At 40.0% G+C, this 16,740-nt stretch overlaps 1 protein-coding gene across 2 annotated transcripts in view; it reads left to right on the forward strand.

Annotated features, from left to right (window-relative positions):
- Positions 1-9,897, forward strand: part of zfyve26 (zinc finger, FYVE domain containing 26) — a 97,221-nt gene extending 87,324 nt beyond the window's left edge. For both annotated transcript variants that reach the window (XM_067991349.1, XM_067991348.1), the window contains 2 exons: positions 4,436-4,486; positions 4,842-9,897. In XM_067991349.1, the coding sequence (XP_067847450.1) occupies positions 4,436-4,486; positions 4,842-5,045 (255 nt within the window). In that variant the 3' untranslated portion in view covers positions 5,046-9,897. The remainder of the gene's footprint in view (positions 1-4,435; positions 4,487-4,841) is intronic.
- The last annotated feature ends 6,843 nt before the right edge of the window (positions 9,898-16,740 follow it).

Genomic DNA, 16,740 nt, shown 5'->3' on the forward strand with positions numbered 1-16,740 from the left:
TGCATAAGTTACTGAATTCTTCATTTACACAAAAGGCCTATGGATACTTTCCATGCTAATTTTTGGAGTACCACAGCACCCAACTATGACAGCCCAGCCCTGTCTGACTTCAGTATTGAGGTGAACATTGAATGTAAATTTCCATCGCAGGAGCGCACAATTCTTCCAAATGGCAGTTTACACTTCTCGAGAGATACAAAAACTAAAAGTGCTTACTCCCTGGTGAGATAAAAGCACAAAAATAGAAAACAAAATGTTGCCAATTTTAGGAAAAGCTCTAGGAAATTCCTCCTGATCCATAACGCAATTAAGCAGGTTCTAGCTTTTGTCATGTCTGTTAAAACTTTCCGGGATATAAGAAAAAAAATCAAACTGTGAGCTGTCAAAACTTCCGTGGAAATGTTCTTTTTGAATAATTTCAAGTGCTGCTCATGTGAATGATTATTACTTCAATTCAGTTTACTGTGGCTGTTTTAGATGGAGGTCGTTCTTGAAAAATAAATACCTCCTGTTATCTATTTTAAACCTTAAGATTTCAAGCTGGGATTTACGGACCAAAGGAGGTACATTAGGGGATCAGGTATCTGTCCACCTGGGGCTGGGCATACTATGCTTTATGAGCAGAATGTCTCAAATTGGAATTCAATCCAGAGAAGTGTGAGGTAATGCACTTGGGAAGGGCAAACAAGGCAAGGGAGTACACAATAAATGGGAGGATACTGAGAGGTGTAGAGGAACAAAGGGACCTTGGAGTACATGTCCACAGATCCCTGAAGGTAGCAGGACATGTAGATATGATAGTTAAAAAGACACATGGGATACTTTCCTTTATTCGCTGAGGCATAGAATATAAGAGCAGGGAGATTATGCTAGAACTGTTGGTTAGGCCACAGCTTGAGTACTGGGTACATTTCTGGTCACCACATTACAGGAAAGATGTGATTGCACTAGAGAGGGTACAGAGGAGATTTACGAGGATGTTGCCAGGACTGGAGAATTTCAGCTATGAGGAAAGATTGGATCGGCTGGGATTGTTTTCTCTGGAACAAAGGAGACTGAGGGGAGATTTAATTGAGGTATATAAAATTATGATAGGATTGATAGAGTAGATAAGGAGGAACTATTTCCCTTTGCAGAGGGGTCAGTGGCCAGGGGCATAGATTTAAAGTAATTGGTAGAAAGATTAAAGGGGAGCTGAGGAGAAATGTTTTCACCCAGAGAGTGGTGGGGGCCTGGAGCTCACTGCCTGAAAGGGTGGTAGCGTCAGAAACCCTCAATTCATTTAAAAAGTACTTGGATGTGCACTTGAAGTGCTGTAACCTACAGGACTACGAACCAAGTGCTGGAAAGTGGGATTAAGTTGGATAGCTCTTTTTCGGCCAGCTTGGACATGGGCCGAATGGCCGCCTCCTGTGCCATAACTTTCTATGATGAATTCTGTATTCCTTATTTTTCTATACTTTTCTGTAATTATTAACTTTCTAGCATGTTATTTATGCTGTGTACATACACTAATAAGGAATATTTTCTCCAATGATAGCTTCCCAAAAGAAAACAGTACTAACACTTTTCGAAGTTAGGACAAGGGGTTCCTGGGAGTGCGTTGATATTTGCAGGAGATCCCCGAGAATGTCAATATTTGTAGACAGACGCACACATGGCCAAGTTTGAACATCACTGGGTTTGCAGCCTGTTGCTTTTGAAACTCTCTCCTATTATTTTCCTGACCTTGATAGCTCTGCATCTGTAAAGTTGCAAGCTTTGCCACATTTGTTCTACCCAGAATATATTCATTGCAGAGTACAGAAGCAATAGTGTCCTCTGGTGGGCAAAAAACACCATTTAGTATTTAAGCTAAATCTCGCCACTAGATGCCAGCATGTGGTTCAGAGCACACTTCCTGGACACACTGAGGAAAAAAATGTTTTAGCTATGAATTTTTATATTTTAGTTTCAAGGCAAGTTGGATTAAGAGTAGTTTTCACTCTTTTATTTGAAAGGCAAATTTAAATGTTACATTTTATCCATGATGTGGAGATGCCGGTGATGGACTGGGGTTGACAATTGTAAACAATTTTACGACACCAAGTTATAGTCCAACAATTTTATTTGAAATTCACAAGCTTTCAGAGGCTTCCTCCTTCCTCAGGTGAATGTTGTGGAAATGAAATCCTCGAACCCTTCGCATTTATAAATCACAGAACAATACCTGGTGATTACAGATAGTCTTTCCAACTGCCCGTTGCCAAGGCAATCACAGTGTGCAGACAGAGAGGTGTTACCTACAATGCCACCGAATATACAAACACCCAAAAAAAAAGAGGCAGAAACATAGAAACATCCGGAAGGAAGAGAAAGACAGCAAATGACCCGTTATATTAAAAACAGATAACATTTGTTCGCTGGTGGGGTTACGTGTAGCGTGACATGAACCCAAGATCCCGGTTGAGGCTGTCCTCATGGGTGCGGAACTTGGCTATCAATTTCTGCTCGATGATTTTGCGTTGTCGTGTGTCTCGAAGGCCGCCTTGGAGTATGCTTACCCGAAGGTCGGTGGCTGAATGTCCTTGACTGCTGAAGTGTTCCCCGACTGGGAGGGAACCCTCCTGTCTGGCGATTGTTGCGCGGTGTCCGTTCATCCGTTGTCGCAGCGTCTGCATGGTCTCGCCAATGTACCATGCTCTGGGGCATCCTTTCCTGCAACGTATGAGGTAGACAACGTTGGCCGAGTCACAGGAGTATGAACCATGCACCTGGTGGGTGGTGTCCTCTCGTGTGATGGTGGTATTTGTGTCGATGATCTGGCATGTCTTGCAGAGGTTACCGTGGCAGGGTTGTGTGGTGTCGTGGACGCTGTTCTCCTGAAAGCTGGGTTATTTGCTGCGAACGATGGTCTGTTTGAGGTTGGGTGGCTGTTTAAAGGTGAGGTGTGGGGATGGCCATAGCGAGGTGTTCGTCGTCATTGATGACATGTTGAAGGCTGCGGAGAACATGGCGTAGTTTCTCCGCTCCGGGGAAGTACTGGACGACGGAGGGTACTCTGTTGGTTGCATCCCGTGTTAGTCTTCTGCAAATTTGGAGCCCCTTATCTTCCTCTGCCTTTACTTTCTCCTACAGTCTTCAGGCATTTACAACCCAAGTTTATTGTTTCCTGATTTAAACTAATTTATTTTTTTAAAACCTTGCTGGTGTGCTGCACTAGGGGCTTTGGCTCCTGATCTTGGTTTCTCAATTTGGAAAAAAAATGATGAGCACCTTAGTTAGAAGCAACACTTTTGTGCTGGAAGATTTGGTTTCCTTGTAAGTCAGTCGTAGAATAAATAGACTTGCACAAGTATGGCCAATCATGGAATACTTTTTTGTTGCATAATGTACATAGAAAATAAAATTTAGTTTGGATGTGTGAGGACTAGTCCCAGACTAAGATCTTCTTCATGAAGTCTTCTGTGAGCTTGTCTTTTCTTTGTATCATAGACAAAGAAGAACATTAACCTCCCACGCACAACTATTTTAATGCATTGACTTTTAATCAAAAAAACCCCACAAGAATTAATACCCCCACAACAAAATCCAGGTCTCCTCCGAAGCAATTAAAAAATGTCAAAATATTTGTTTTAAATGTTAAAGAAAATAGGTTCAGTTTCCAGTTGATCTGAATTGATTTCAAGTGATTTCTGAAGAGACTTTGCCTTGAGACTTCTGTGCTTCCAGTAATCTAACCTACATATCAAAGACCTTCTTTTCTCTGTCATTGCTTTTATGGTTTCCCCACAATTTGCACAGGTTGAACAAGGCCAGTTTAAATCAAACTTTTCTGAACCATAACCTTTGTCTGATGCTGAATTTCTTCTCTTCAACCACTGTGGGGAAAAGAATGCCAGACACTTTCTCAAGTGATGAATATTATTTTCTCCATTTTCCTTCTTTCTGAGTCTCCTATTAGCTGATTGAACGCTAGCAGTACCTACGCATACTTGGGGAGCTTCTGCTAAACTGAACTAAGCACTCTGGGCGTTGCTAAAGGGGATGTTCCTACAGGGAGAGGAAGTGCACTCTATATGGTAAGCTCTTGACGCCCATATCTTGAGATCAGGATCTCCACACATGGGCAATCGCAAGGCTCTCCCTGACCACTCAGTCATGTCGCATGTCAATGTACTCTGCCTTTTAGAGTCAATTATTAAAAGTCAATGCTTTTGTAAGCCATGCATTGGTGGCCTTTTGTTGAATGAGGTTTATTCCATGGGTAACTCAAACAAGTCAAGTAATTGGTGAAATAAATGTGTATTGAGTAATTGCCATCAAGTATGTTCTGTTGAAGTAATACTACAAATTTTGTATGATGTTTATAGCAATCTGCTGTGTGTGACTTGGGTAAATTAGATGCTCTCAGAAATGTATCCACAGATTGATTGACACATTCATCTTTTTGCAGTCAAAAGAACTAGAGAAACTGATTCTGGAAATGAAGAAAGATGAAAATAAGGTAAGCAAGTATTGGAAATGAGCTGAGAAGTGTTGCTGAGGTGAAGACCTCATAGATTGAAGTTACTTCTCCCTTTTAGAAAAGGTTATATCTTTGTTGATAGAAATCGCCACAGTTTGTAGAATTTGACAAATCAGGTACTGTGCAGTTTTAATAAAACTGAGGCTCCATAAATTTCTTACTGAACTCTAACCGTATAAGATATGGGAGGAAGTCAGCAATCAAAATTGGTGAACTCCACCTGACTTAACGATCGGTGCATTTTGGGAAAGACTCCATGTATAATTTCTACAAAAGTTTGATCTGTGCATTCCAGAAGATATCTTGTAACTTAAAGTTCTGATTGTATCCACAGATTAAAGCTTTCATGTTATGTAATAAGTACCGCTCTGCCTACTTGGTTGCCGTAAAGCTGGAACCAGTGCAAGCAGTGCACGTTGTACGGGAAGTGCTGGAGGCTGCCGAAAGAGCAGAGGATGATCTCATTCCGAAGATCTGTAGGGATTGGCTGAAATCACACGAGCCCAAGACTTTGCCGCAAAAAACCCACAGCAAGTAAAGTGGAAGCAGAGTGAGGAAACATGGGATCATAATTGCTACCTCAAGAAAATTTACCATGAAATATTATTAGATTCAACAAAAAAAGGAAGAGAATGAAGTCCCAAAAATTCTTTGGACAATCATGGGTATAGCAGTATCATTTTGTTATATTACCTGATGAAAACTTTGTTTTTTTTTGTTTGAATTTTAAAAAGTTATTGTTGGAGCTGTTTCTCCTCCCTACCTGTAGCAGTTCTGATTTCTGGACTCGTTCCAGGTTGACTCAGCAGCAAACTGCTGGCTCCCTTTAGGCAGGAGTTGGCTGCAACCAGTAGATTGTAATGTGACACCGTAATAACTGGTTCGCTGCTATCAGAGCTTTAAATGGGTGCACATTACTGACACTCCTGCTTTGTGAGAGGTGTGATTTCATTCGAGCGTAGCCTACTGGGGTCAAGTTGAACCCAATTTCATGTTCTGTTTGCTGTTAGTAGTTGTGGCTGCAAAACCTAAACTCTGGTTGGTCTGACTTAACCCTGTGGCACTGATTTGGCCAGATCATGTTTACAGAAAACCTGAAGTTGCAATACCAGAACCAATGTGAATTGATATATTTCCAACGCAGTCTCACTGTAACCTGAGCTTGAGGGTGGAAAATAGTTTCCAAATTCCATCTAATGAATTTGCTGTGTTCACCTTTTGGACTGTGAAGCGTGGCTTCCTCTCCTACCTAAGTTGCTAAGCAAAGATTCACAAGTTTCAGTATGACCGCTGGCCATGTATTTCACTGATGTCTTTGAATTAATTGACTAAATTGTCATGATTCTTGCTACTGTCAGTCTGCAGCTTGTGAATCCTACTTACACTCTCATGATTGACCGCTCTAGAGGTGAACAAGTAAAAGCAATGTTTTTCCCCTCCTCCCTTTTACACCAATTTGTCCCCTCTCCCACTGCTTTCCTTAAGACATCGACTCCTTATTGTGTACTGTTCCATGGGTGCCAGTAGCCCTCTGGAACCTCATGCAAATGCCCCATTCTTGATACGTGACCTGAGATGGTGAGTGCCAGCAGACTATTCCACTCTTGGGGCCATCACAGCTTGCACAGGACTTTATCCTCACGTAATCTTCAGACATCCAAAAGGAGTCACTGAATGGTGATCAGGAGCCGAAACCCTAGCCGCTTCCCTCCTCCTCTTCCTCTCCCCAACCCAGTGGTGTTGAGGTAAACTGTAGAGATTCTTCTGGCACCCTGGCTGAGATCAGCTAATTCAGCACAAATCTGGGATATTACTGCCCATACAAAAAATACCCGCATCACTATCTATCATTAAATGGATTTGGAGGTTAATTTGTTTTCATGTTCAAACTGGGGTTATTTTTGGAAGTAATTTGGAGATAAAGAAAATTGTATGGTTATGGAGCTGTTAAATTGGTTTGTCACTTTTGAGATCAAATAGAAATACAAGGATACGCTCCTTTTGTATTTTAAATAATTAGCTAAAATCCTATTTGTGTAGATTCAAGTGCAAAAGAATTTTAAGTACAAACTTGTGCATAATTCTCCATTTCAAAAGGTATATATTTTTAAGTACTCAGTTTTCCTATAGTATTGGTATTTTACTATTTGTAACTTCCAGGTCAGAGGTACTTGGATGAATAATGATACTGCAGCCATTTGCATGGCATGTTCATGAAAAGGACTTGTCATTGTGCAAAAGCATAACACAGTGATCCACTTTGCAAAATATCACCAACTGTCGCAGCAAATCACTGCAATAGTACGGATGGCTGGCAGCAGAATCCACATATTTGCTAGACAAAGGCGTGTCTTGTTTATCCCTTTCAGGAGTTGGAAGAGAGATAACTTCATTATACTTGTGGAATGTTGTCATCTTAGCCACTTTTAACCATCCAGATTCAATAGTAAAAGTTTGATACTGTACTTCCGATGCCAGATATACTGACTTTATGTGCCAGTGGCAACATTTTATAAAAGTGCATCTTCAAATTTGCATACAAAGTATTTTAACAGAAGTTATGCTAAACTCTGAATATAGCAATAGTGTCTTTTGCTTTACTGGTTAAAGACTGATTGAATACATTTAAAAATGATAGTTTGGCTCTTTGCACAAATATTGCAACCTAAAAATGCCACACCCAACTTGCTTTAATAGAATACATCTATAAAAATAATAGAGTAGTAGGAGGGGACAGTCTTAAGTAGTCAGCCCAAAACCAGGGCACTGCCTGATCTTTATTTCATGTAATGACCGTGTAATACAGGCATCTCCTTTTCCTCTCCCAATGTATTGCTTTCTTCAACTTTCATAGAGATGCCTTATTTTGATGATTTTTATATTTGGAAGTTTTAAATTCTGAGGAACTTGATTCAGAGTTGTAAGTTCAATGGGCATCCCGTCTGACTTATAAAGGTTGTTCTGTAAGAAAATTATATTGGTGACATGTCTGATAATGTTGCATCATGCAATTACTCATGTATTTGCATTCATTAATAGTGGGTCCTCTATAGTACAATGTATGATATTGTTTGTAAATGTTACAATTCACAAATGTGATAATTATACAGGGCTGTAAATGTGCTTAATAATATTGGTATCACATATTGTAATATTGAGGGTTCTGTTCAGAGAAAGGCTAAGATTATTATTTAGAGTGGGACAAGGCTGCAATTGCAATAAATATCCAAAATATTATCAGGCCTAAACAGAAATATCATTCTGCTGATAGAAGTATATCTAGAACATGAAATAAGTGGCATAGTGAAGTGCTGTGCCGTATGAGACATTGCTTCCTCATGGGAAGTTGTAACTCTTGCTGATGTGCTAAACTGCTTTAACACTTCTTAATTTTGAAAAGATGCATAATACTGCACACTCTTTCCAAACTGCTGTGCAGTGAGGTTCTTTATTCACCAGAGTCCTTGTATTGCCCTACTCAATTTCCATCAGCAAATACATCCCTGTCACAAAAAGAGCTTAGCAACAAACTTGTAATTAGAATGAGAAATTGAGCAAATTGAACAGAATAAGAAACCCCCAAGATTGCTGCAGGTTTTGAAGTTAGCTTAATTTTTATCTGAAATAAATTAGATTAAATGCGTATGATTAGAGAATTCAGATCACCTGGGTAGGTAGTAAGCCTGTAAGTGTGTGGGGTTGGACACAGTGATGCCACTTGTAGGTTTCATCATGAGATTAAACTTAAACTTTATTTATGCAACATCTTTGGAAACCAATTCATTCCCGTAATCCTAGTCCTGTTGAGATCTTGGTTAGGTCTGATGTTGAGTTGAGCATAAAATTGAAATTGAGTTGGATTGATTTGGTAGAAACGGCTGTTCTTTTTTGCTGTTTATTGCTAGATTAAATTATTTATATACAAGAAATAGTTTGCTGTTTTAAGGTTGTGCTGGTTAACCTAATAACATGTGTGACCAGGTTCCACTACAGTTTCAGTGGACTTTGCTTTTTAATGTATTTAATGATGAAAGTACAAAAGTGAAGACAGTGCTACCTGGTCTATGCAGGGTTCAGCTCTCCGAGCCCTGGAGCCCTAGTCTTTGAAGATTATCAAGCTGCCTCTGATGTTTAGAAATAATCAACAAAAAGAAAAATGAAAATCACTTGTTAGGATATTATTACTAACTGAGCAACTTGTACTAAAATGTATTCTTCCCATCTCCTACATGCCATTCCTCCCCCCACCTTTCTTCCCCCCCACCCCGTTTTCCCCTCCCACCTTCAGCAAGAGTTTTATTTGTGACACAGACTTCACGGCTGCAATATGGAAGCAGCTGATGGGTTGACACTTCCCTCCCTGGAGAAAATGAGTCACTCTCCATTTAAGCCTTTAAGAATTAAAATGTTCAAGGTTCCTTGGAGCAGAAATGCTCCTGATTATTTTGGTGTGCCAAAGTTAGCAGGTATGTAATTGGAAGATGAAGATTCAATTGGGCTATGTAGGAAATGGGGTATTGAACATTTCACTGTTATGTACATTTTTATGACCATTGTTGTAATTCAATTTGTAGATTTCCTTCTTTGTCCATACAAGAGTCTAGTATTAAAATCTGCACAACAGTCTCTTATTTGCTCTGTCTCTCTGATTTAAAAAAAATTGTGATAATTTTTAGTATTAGAGCCATCATAATTGCTAGAAAAAAAAATTATTTTACAGATTTTGTCCAAACAATTTGAAATTAACTAGCCTGCACATCAAAATTGTAGCTAACATCGATATTTAAAAGGTAAATGAGTATTTCAGAAGTTGGGCAGATTTTATTCTGACAGTTTTGAATTGGGGCGCAGCAGACTTTTTGTCATGAATATTGATTGTATAGAGAGGGTTCCATATGTGAAAGACTATGCAAAGAAGTGTATCATTGATTTGTTTAATATCATTATGCAACATGAATAAACTGCACATGTTCTGTTTGTTTTACTGTAAGGTATTAGCTTCTCTGGTTGCAGAATTGCACTGTAAAAAGCACTTTAAACCATACTACTCAGCTTCACTGTGGGAATTAACGTTAAATGCCAAATAAGCTGGAATTGTTTGTCTAACCTTTATGAAATTGGTCTACTGTAAACTGATCATCTTTTTTAAGAGAAGCTCCTGATAATCCTTTAATAGTTATTGTGAATGTTTGTAATCTGGAGCTAAAACAGCATACAACTTGTACATTTTATCAATTTTTCCTAAACTAGTAAACTTTGTCTATCAAAATTACATCTTTATGCATCAAAGTGACTATTTTTGGAATTTCAAATCACAATTTTTATGACTAATATAAATGTTTACTTGTTGAAATATATACTTGTGATTTATATGTCAAAAGCAATGCTTCAGAATTGTTTATTTATTGTGCTGTACTTAGTTCTTAGATTTGCATATCTTTAACCTATTAAAAGATCTAGGTTGATGGTCTTCTAGAGTAGTACATTAATGTACTGACATGCTTCACAATCTGGGAGGATGTGGGCTCTCCTCTGATTCCTTACCTGTGGAAATTCTGACCTTGTCCAGGTTAAGGAGAAAAATTAAACAGGCTCCTGCTCCTGATATCTATTGAGTGACCATGGTTCAGTGTGTGCAAGGTAGCAGAAGTGAATTGTATCCATGTTAATGGTAGCAGAGCAAGGAGTCAACGCTTTCAGGAGGTAGAGAAAACTATTGCCAAGACAGGATGGCTGATAGAAGCTATCAGTTGATGGGCTTCTTGGAAACGGAATAGGTTTTTATTAAGAGCAAATGGTACAAAAAAGCGTAAATCAAGTCTTTAAGACTAAGCTAAAAATTCTAAATAGATGCACCATATTACATATGGATGTACACACCATTACATACTCCAGTGACAACACAATTAGGATTGTAAACAGGTTACAAATTATAGGTGGATCTACAAGGAACTAAGTAAGTAATTAAATTTTTATACCACATTTCACATAACAAATCATCCCCTAGTGCCTTTTGAGGAGGAGTGGTGGACAATGAGCAGAAAGCAGGAGAGAGATTGGGGGAGATGACTGAAAGCATAGCTAAAGAGGTAAATTTTGATTAGGCTTTTGAAGGAAGGGAAGCAAGTTGCAAGACAGAGGTCTAGGGAGAGAGTTTGAGTGCAGGGTCATGGTGGCGGCAAGCTCTGACACTGGTGGAATGGGGAGGAGAGGTTAGGAAGGAGAACATAGCAGCACAGGGTGTGTATAGGGATGTAAGACCGGAGAAGACTAGATGTATGGAACAAGGCTTGGAGGGATTTGAAGATGAGGATGAGAATTTTGAAATTGAAACCATATGCAATATGGTGCATCTATTTAGAATTTTTAGCTTAGTCTTAAAGACTTGATTTACACTTTTTTGTAGCATTTGCTCTTAACAAAAACCTATTCCATTTCCAAGAAGCCCATCAACTGATAGGATGGCTGATAGAAGCTGTCTTGACAATAGCTTTCTCTACCCCCTGAAAGCGTTGACTCCTTGCTCTGCTACCATTAACATGGATACAATTCACTTCTACCTTGCACACACTGAACCACGGTCACCAAGGGCAGGGATGATGGGTGTGCAAGACTTGGTGCCACAGACTCCTGAATGAATTTGTGTAGGTTGGAGCTATAGAGGCTGGTGGGCAGAACTATGGAGAAATCAAAGCTTTAAGTTGACAGTGCAGATAAAGGTTGTAGGGGTATAGGCAGACTATGTTCCACTGGTAACAATAAGTGGATTGGATGTTATTAGGATCAGACAACATGCACAGGTTGAGAAAGGTTCAGCCTGAGCAAACGGCCACAGGAGCATGTGGAATTGACATCTGAGGCCTGAAGCTTCTAGGGAGCGAATAGGGTGGCATTGCTTTGTTGCCTTTGAGCTGACAAAAGTTGTGGCTCATCCACGATTTGAAGTCAGACAGGCAGTCGAACAACAAGACAATAGAAGTGGAATCAAGGGTGGATAGGAGGACTGAGCCTCATCAGCATACATATAGTATGTATAGATACCTGAGCCCATTATCACTCCTAAGCAGGCTTACAGGCTACAAAGAAAGGGAAATGTAACACCCCAACTGTTCGGGCTAAGTCTCAGTACAATGTCCTTTTGTAACTTGTTGGTTTGTTGCTGCTAAGGGGAATAGACCAGTTTCTGAGCATTGAAAGCTGGGATCACCACATCACTCACCATTGTTTGAAGGGCAATATTTAATCAGGAGCCATTTTGCAGACGTGGTCAAAGCTGCTGGTGGTGGGGGAAAGAGATTGGAAGCAAGGATCAGAGGTTTGAAGAAAGCAAAAAGAAGCTGTTACATTATCTTCGTTTTTTCTCATAAATGAAGACCAAAAGCTCTTGGATAGCACCCTTGGTCTGTTACACCACAGCCCCTGTAAACAGCCTGTGTTGATCTTTGTGCTTTAATTGGGAGACATTTAAAAGATCATGTGTTCCAATACTTCATTGTCGAATTTACAGTGGTATTTTTCTCCCTTATTTTTACTAATTTGAGGACAATTCGTGTTGGTCTGTTGGTTCATAAAAATTTGTACGTAAACATGTACGCACTCTCCTGTTAGAACCAGAAAATAATTCTCAGCAGCTCCTGTATGTACTTCACTGAAATTCACTGTTAATTTTCAAAAGTTATGTATCTCATTTTCTGTAATCCCTTCAGATTATTCTAGTCTTTGCTAATCTCTCAAACGGTGATATTTTTAACTCTGCCCTATATTTTGATCTTGTGTTCTGGATGCTTTCTGTTGGTGTTTCTGTCTGCATCTAATACTGCTCCTTTTGTCATTGCATCTACTTTGCTTCTCTAGAGGACCTGTTTAAAGTCCCATTTGAAGGCAACACTTGGTGGTGTACATCAACAAGCACATGAAGGAAGGATGGATGTTGCCCTTGTTTGAAATCTGCTGTCCTAAGACTTTTTTTTCCCCCCCTTGTACATAAAACTATCCATGGAGCTGAAAAAAGGGCCTATATTATCAAGTCTCTGAACTGGAAATTGAATTTACACTTTTCTCTACTCACCTTTATCATTGGCCTGGCCATCCACTCTACCTGCAATCTCGGGTGTGAGGAATATTTTATCCACTCCTAATGTCTCTGGTAACTATCCCTGTAAAAAGTGGTTTAAGCCCCACTCCAGAGACTTGGGCACATAATCTAGGCCTCACTTCAGCACAGTAATGAGCAAGTGCTGCACTGTCTGTTAAACCAAGGTTCTATCTGCTGTCTCCCATGTGACTGTGACCGTGGTAAACTATCACTCATCTTTCTCGACCTGTCTGTAGCCTTTGACACAGTTGACCACACCATCCTCCTCCAAGGCCTCTCCTTCATTGTCCAGCTGGATGGGACAGCCCTCACCTGGTTCCATTCCTATTTATCCAGTCGCAGCCAGAGAATCTCCTCTTCCCATTCCCGCACCGTTACCTCTGGAGTCCCCCCAAGATCCATCCTTGGCTCCCTCCTATTTCTCATCTACATGCAATTGGCGACACCATCTGACAACACATCAGGTTCTACATGTATGCTGATGACACCCAGCTCTACCTCACCACCATCTCTCTCGACCCCTCCATTGCCTCTGATTTGTCATGCTCCTTGTCCGATATCCAATATTGGATGAGCAGATAATTTTGTCCAATTAAATATTGGGAAGACCAAAACCATTACCGTCGGTCCCTGCCATAAACTCCATTCCCCTAACCATCGACCCCATCCCTTTCCCTAGTCTTGAGGCTGAACTAGACTGTTCACAACCGTAGTATCCTATTTGACCTGGAGATGAGCTTCTGATCACATATCCGCTCCATCACCAAGACTGCCTACTTCCACCTCTTTAACATTGCCCATCTCCACTCTTGCCCCAACTCTGAAACTCTCATCCATGCCTTTGTTGCCTCTAGACTCGACTATTCAAATGCTCTCCTGGCCAGCCTTCCACCTTGCATCCTCTCTAAACTTGAGATCATCCAAAATTCTGCTGCCCATATCCTAACTCGCACTAAGTCTCGTTCACCCATCACCCCTGTGCTCGCTGACCTACATTGGCTCCAGGTCTGGCAACGCCTCGATTTTAAAATTTTCAACTTTGTTTTCAAATCCCTCTGTGGCCTCCCCCTCCCTATCTCTGTAACCTCCTCCAGCCCTACAACCCTCAGATCTCTGCACTCCTTCAATTCTTTTCTCTTGCGCATCCCCCATTTTCATTGCTCCACTATTGGCGGCCGTGCCTTCAGCTACCTAGGCTCTAAGCTCTGGAATTCCCTCCCTATACTTCTCCACCTCTCTCCTGTTTCTTCCTTTAAGACAATCCTTAAAACCTACCTCTTTGACGAACCTTTTGGTCACCTGCCCTAACATCTCCTTATGTGGCTCAGTTTAAACCCTCCTATAAACTCCTTGGAATGTTGTCTCAAGTGGATGTTAAAGATCCCAAGGCACTATTCAAAGAGCAGGGGAGTTCTCCTGGTGTCCTGGCTAACATTTATCCCTCAACCAACATCATTAAAACAGATTAAATGATCATAAATCTCATTTCTGTTTGTGGGACCTTGCTGTGTGCAAATTGGCTGCTATGTTCCCCTAGGTTGTAACAATGACTACACTTCAAAACTACATCATTTGCTGTGAGGTGCTTTGCGATGTCCGACAGTCGTGAAGTGTGCTCCAGAAATGCAAGTTCTTAATGAATCAACGTAGCGTAATTTTTAGGTTTCTGGATTTCGACGAAGTGGCTGGTTTGTTGATCAGGTTTACAATTTTAATGGTAGACATGTTTAAGCAGCCAAAATTAGGTTTTAAACAAGTACAGTTGCTGCAGGTTCCATTCGGTATGTTGGGTAGCTGTGATGAGGTGACCAACTTCAGAAGCGTGTTGACCTGACTATACAAAACTACCTGGTCTGAGGCAGTTGGGTATTCCAGGTTATTTTTGTTCATCTTCAGGCAATTTGCTAAAACAAATCTTTGCCTTCTCCCACATTGTTGATTTCTTTTTGTTTTAATCCCATGGAGACTTGAAGCCTCTTCAGACAGTTTCTTCTTAAAAAAAACTATGAAAGCAGAGTTCATTTCTTCATGGCAGTTTGTTGTCTTCAGGTAAGAAAACTGCAAATGTTGGCAGTCTGAAATGAAAACAGAAAATTATAGAAATGCACAGGGCCTGTTGGAGGGTCCAACCTCAAATGTTAGCTTTCTCTTACAGTAATAATCAACCTGTTATGCATTAAAAGCATTTTATGTTTGTATTTCTTTATTGTTTTATTGGATCTCTGGTTCTGAGTTTTGTTGAACTATGTTGCCACTCGAGTTCTCTATCAGGATGAAAACCTTCTACTTGTCAGATATGCCTGCAGTGCAGAGGAGAGTTACAAGGCTGATCCACAATGTTAGGGGTCTGAGTAATGAAGAAAGACTGGAGAAATATTTTAAACTGCAGGGGTAGAACTTAGGGGATGTGGGTTCAAACTAATAAAAGGTAACTTTAGGACTGATCTGGAAATTCTTAGCATAGTGATCAAATGCATGGAATAAACTTCCTGATAAAGCAGTGGAGCAAAAACCCTGCAATCATTTGATAAGCAATAGGATGGGAAGGATCTCTCTGGATGGATGGATGAATTAAGATGGGTGTACATTATCTTGTAAAATGGCATACATCAAAGCCATGCTTGACTATAGGCAGAAGCAGGTGTGCAAACTTGTTTAGCCACTTTCTTATTCAGTGAAATATGGTAAAATTCTGAAGTTGGCACTTGGATCTCGGGACCTCCATCGAAATGTAGGTGGACACATTTTCATCAAGTCTCTCAACTTGGCTTGATTTTGAACCTGGGTGTTACATTTCGGCCTTTTTAACACTTTTATTTTTTAATGGACATGCTGGACTCCCATGAGTGAGTTGCATCCCTCATGATCCAGGTGTGTATATCTTTGGTTGCGTAGCTCAGGGTTAACCATGTTCCATTTTGCAGTAGCATTGCATTGGAATTTTCACAAGATTCCCATTACATCTGTTACCTAGAATGTGGAAGTACCACACTCAGGACCCAAAAGGTTAAAATTGCAACAGTATTGATTTTCAAACCCAAGATAGATAATTTTAAGAATTGACCAATGGTGTAACACAAGGCTGTATTTTTATTATGATATTCAATTAATGCAGCAGATTACTATGATCACTTTTTTTCTGTAGAAGTAGTTTCTGTGATGACCATCAGTTTAAGTTCTACATCAGTACTATAATAGTTCATTTAATCTCGCCTCATAAGAATGTACGTAAAGTAGGCTTTCATTGTAGATCTTTGTGATTTACGTAGAACGAGAAAGGAATCGCTGAACTATCGACTCAATTCAGCTTTAAGGACATTATTCCCTTTGAAGATAGGATTGCCAAATTTGATTAAAATGAGTATCAAATTAAAAGTGCAACTCTGGCATGATTTTCTCTAAGGTACATTTACATTTTAATTGTACTCTTTCCAATCACTGCTGGAATAAAGCAAGCCCTGTGCTCATCAATTCTTGATCAAAAGAATCTGCCTAGTTCTACAGTATCCTGTGTGGATTTTAAATTAAGGAGAAAAATGGCCTCCATTTCTTTTTATCTGATCTACCCTGACTTTTCAAAATACATGGATAGGAGATTACCAAGACACAAAAATTCTAATTTTGTTATACTGGGTTTGCCTATGTGAAAGGACAATGATTTAGCTGGTTATTCTGAAAATAATTAGGTATTTTGCTTTTAGGTGGTGTAAAGAGGTAGTGACCACAGGAGTTTCACACAAGAAAAAGCCTCGCTGGTAAGTTGCCTCTCGGCACAAAATTCTGTGTATTGGTCAGAGAAATGTAGTTATATTTGTGATTTGCATGCTGGGTGGCCCAGCTAATAAAAGATAAATTGTACGAGCATTTATGTCACTCCTCATTCTTTACGGTCATGAAAATCTCCATGAAGGTGCAGTTTATGAACCACGTTTTGCAGTATGAAAGAAAGAAGAAATAGAGATGTTGCATTTATATAGCACCTTTCACGACCTCAGGAGGTCCCACAGCCAATCGAGTACTTTTAAATTGTAGTCACTGTTGTAATGTAGGAAACCTGGCAGCCAATTTGTGCCCAGCAAGGTCCCATGAACAGCAATGAGATAAATGTATGCGGGATAAATGTCAGCCAGGACACTGG

The sequence above is a fragment of the Heptranchias perlo genome, chromosome 10, assembly GCF_035084215.1.
Source record: "Heptranchias perlo isolate sHepPer1 chromosome 10, sHepPer1.hap1, whole genome shotgun sequence".
NCBI classification, from domain to species: domain Eukaryota; kingdom Metazoa; phylum Chordata; class Chondrichthyes; order Hexanchiformes; family Hexanchidae; genus Heptranchias; species Heptranchias perlo.